Source organism: Loa loa (assembly GCF_000183805.2).
Source record: "Loa loa unplaced genomic scaffold supercont3.396, whole genome shotgun sequence".
NCBI lineage: Eukaryota > Metazoa > Nematoda > Chromadorea > Rhabditida > Onchocercidae > Loa > Loa loa.
Genome location: NW_018108576.1, coordinates 52,282 through 56,174, shown reverse-complemented (window position 1 = coordinate 56,174; position 3,893 = coordinate 52,282). Strand labels below are relative to the sequence as shown.

The following is a 3,893-nucleotide window of genomic DNA, read 5'->3' as shown; positions in this document are numbered from 1 at the left end:
AATAATAATAATAATAATAATAATAATAATAATAATAATAATAATAATAATAATAATAATAATAATAATAATAATAATAATAATAATAATAATAATAATAATAATAATAATAATAATAATAATAATAATAATAATAATAATAATAATAATAATAATAATAATAATAATTAATAATAATAATAATAATAATAATAATAATAATAATAATAATAATAATAATAATAATAATAATAATAATAATAATAATAATAATAATAATAATAATATCAATAATAATAATAATAATAATAGTAATAATAATCTCGGTAAATTATAAAGATATAAAGATTTAAATTCCTTAAATTACTATCAATTGGCAAAAATTTCTTACTCTTGCTCTTTCTGCTTTTTTCGTCGTTCCAATTCTTCCTTCTTTTCAATTTCAGGCGCAATAGGCGAAGCAATATTAATACTGTCTTGCTAGAAAATCATATTTCATAATTAAACGATACACTTTTTAATTCATTAAAATTATGAAATTTAAGCAAAAAAAAAGCAAAATTATATTTATTAGGTATAAACCATTAGCAAATTTTCAATTTTCTAAAACTTTTCCAATTTTTTTTCTCAAGTCATTAAATTTCACACTTTGCTTTGAATTAAATTTTCGGATTTTATTTTAAGACAATAAAATAAAATACAAATATGCCAACAAATTTCACAATATTAAGTTCTTCACATAATGCTTTGGAAATTGGATGATTATCTCAATGAATATAATAAATATCTCATTACAATCATTCGTTTTGTTAAAAAAATTCCAAACAAATCGTTTAATTTTCATTAATATTTATGCAAAATTAATTTCTTATTCAAATAGAAAAAGTTGATTTCTTTTTTTTTTATTAAATATTTTGATAATAATGTGATAAAAAATTTTTGAGATAAATTTATTTTTAACAACAATTTTTTCATTTTAAAAAATAAAAATAAAAACTATCAAACAAAAGAGGAAAATATAAAAGTTCAGCTATAAAAGTTCAAAATATAAAAGTTTCAGCTTTTTTTTGTATTATTTCAAATATTAAATGATCAATTATTTTAATCCTTTTCAATTACTTGGATAACTATGCTGTCAAGTATTTTTGGATCAAACATTTCAAATAAAAACAAAAACCGAAATATAAATACTATACTAACCTCATTCGCAGGTTTCACTGTTGAATCACTCATCCATTGTCCGGTAGTACTTACACTTTCGGTTACTGTTTTTGATATCGATTCTATTTCTTCCTCATCCTTTTCTTCCTGAGTTTCAGCTTTCTCTTCCGTTAATATTCCAACATTTTTCAATTGTGCAATCGTTAAATTAGTAATTTCCGGTAATTGATAGGATGATTGAACTTTTTTAAGCTTTTTAGTAATATATTTAAAATCACATCGTTTTTCAACATTTATTTTCCAGCATTTATTCACCAAATGAATTACTTCTTTTGGTGTAATTTCTGAAATCCATTATTTTTTGTTTTTTTTTCTCTTAAATGCAAAATAAAGAAAAAAAGGATAAGGAATTATACCATAAATATTTGATTTAAGACAACAAAGAAAAAAAACAAATAAAGAAAAAAAATAATCGAATTGAATTAAATTTAAATTATTTTAAATTTGAAAAAATGACTTATTTATATAGTTATTAATTAATTTCAATATACAATCTCAATGATTACTTTCAAAAAAAAAATATTTTAATGATATCACCTGACTTTGTTTTTCTTTTTAAATTAATATTACCAATTGTACTAATTATATTACCTGGCATATCAGGCATAATACCACGTTTAATATTTGCTGCACATTGTCGTACATCCAAATTTGGCCATGGTTTAATACCATTATTAAAAATTTCATATAATAATACACCATATGACCAAACATCACTTTTAACACTATAATGCGGTTGACGTTGAATTGTTTCCGGTGCCATCCATCGTATGGGTACCGGAAATCATTTTGATTATTAATTATTTCTGGTAATTGTTATAATTATCATTATTATTTTTAAATATGCCAATGATAATTTTGTTCGTCAATTATAGCAAATTATAATAACTAGTTTTAATCCAAAAAGCAATTCTAAAATTATGTATTGAATTAAACAATTCAACGAAATGTCATTATATAATATATAATCTAGCATATTTAAAAATAGAATTAAAAAATGGAATTTAAAAATAAAATTAAAGAAATAGGTTAAAAGAACAGGAAAAAAAGAATTTAAAAATGGGAAAATAAAATTGAAACATTTGTTACCCTTTGTTTTGTCAAATTATCAATATGATCAGTAGCTAATTGGCTAAGGCCAAAATCGGAAATTTTAATAATACCATACTTACTAATTAAACAATTTCGTGTAGCCAAATCACGATGTATCAATTCTCTATAATTTTTTTTTGTATAGAATTTAAAAAAATAACTCACATATTATTAATTTAATATCAATCAATCAATCAACCAATCAATAAAGTTAACTAAATATTCAATCATTTGATGCAATGAATTGATTTTAAAACACTTTTTTCTTTATAATCGATTTGTAAATTTTTCTAAAATAAAATTGAAATGACACAGTTTTACTGTAAACAATTAATTCAACAAAGCTTATTATACAAGTTTTAATAATTAATTTAACATGCTTTTTCCATAATTAAAAATGGAATGTTATACTTTTCCTGTAAATAACGCATTCCTTTTGCTGTTTCTAAACCATATAAAATTCGTTCACCAACTGTAATCTTACATTCCCATTGCCGTAAATGAGCGTCCAATGATCCACCTGTACATTGTTCCATTACGATAGATATAGTTGGTACATCATAACATATTCCATGAAACTATAAGTAATTAATTAATTAGAAAAAAATTCATAAGTTTTTCTTAAGACAAAAGAATGGTGGAAAAAAAGAAAGGAAAATGACGAGAAAAAAAAGTGAGCAAAAGAAGAAAAGCGAAAAAGATAAGAATGAGGACTGTTTTGTCTTTGTTTTTTTTTTTTTTTTAAATTTTTGAAATAATACTCTTACCAATTTTTGAAACTAAAAAAAAATTATTTTCAATTTTAAACTCATTTCTATTTTTTTATTTTCAATAATTCTATTTGTACCTATATTATACAAAAAAAAGTTTTTTCCGTGTCTTTTGAATGAATTATCTTTCAAATTGATTTGTATTACAATTATAAAACCTTTCGAAACTTTTTTCTTCCTCCCTCTCTCTCGCCCCTTCTCTCTCTCTCTCTCTCTTCTTATCCATTATGCAGAATTTGATTAAAATTTCTTTTTTTCTTCTTCACTCAAGAATCATCTAATTATTGCTAATTTTTGAAAAATTAGTAACAAAGCGAGAAATTTTATCTTTAAAAAAAAGTGAAATTAGAATAATATTATATATATGTAAGAAATTCTGAACATTTCTGGTCAAATATGATAATTTTGAATTGGATTTTTTAATGTGATGAAATGAAATTTGAATAAATAATTTAAAACAATTCATGTTTTCTTGTTAAAATGATTAATAATTTATTATTTAAAATTTTATTATTGAAAGTTATAAATAGTTTGGAAATTTTACAACCTTAACAACATTTGGATGCTTAAATTGCGACATTAAAAATGCTTCACGCATCAATGATTCCTTGGCATCATTAAAATTTGCACTTCTACCTAAAACATTTGTGGATAAATTTTCTATTAATATGTTCTTTGTTAACAGTATTAATATTACTTCTTCTCCTTATTCCTCTTGCTCTTCTTTTATTATTATTATTATTATTATTATTATTATTATTATTATTATTATTATTATTATTATTATTATTATTATTATTTAGTTTATTTAGTTATTATTATTATTATTAT

The 3,893-nt window shown here is 20.9% G+C and overlaps 2 protein-coding genes across 2 annotated transcripts in view; both read right to left on the bottom strand.

Annotated features, from left to right (window-relative positions):
* Positions 1-1,179: 1,179 nt before the first annotated feature.
* LOAG_13364 (hypothetical protein) lies at positions 1,180-1,963 on the bottom strand (the record flags this gene model as incomplete). Its single annotated transcript, XM_003148873.2, has 2 exons — positions 1,180-1,484; positions 1,792-1,963. Coding segments are annotated over 2 exons (477 nt in total), but the record flags the coding sequence as incomplete, so codon positions are not given.
* Positions 1,964-2,253: 290 nt separating this feature from the next.
* Positions 2,254-3,893, bottom strand: part of LOAG_13363 (serine/threonine protein kinase) — a gene marked incomplete at both ends in the record, with an annotated part of 2,419 nt that continues 779 nt past the window's right edge. The window contains 3 exons of the mRNA XM_020448672.1: positions 2,254-2,416; positions 2,704-2,870; positions 3,610-3,698. Of these exons, the coding sequence (XP_020301204.1) occupies positions 2,254-2,416; positions 2,704-2,870; positions 3,610-3,698 (419 nt within the window). The remainder of the gene's footprint in view (positions 2,417-2,703; positions 2,871-3,609; positions 3,699-3,893) is intronic.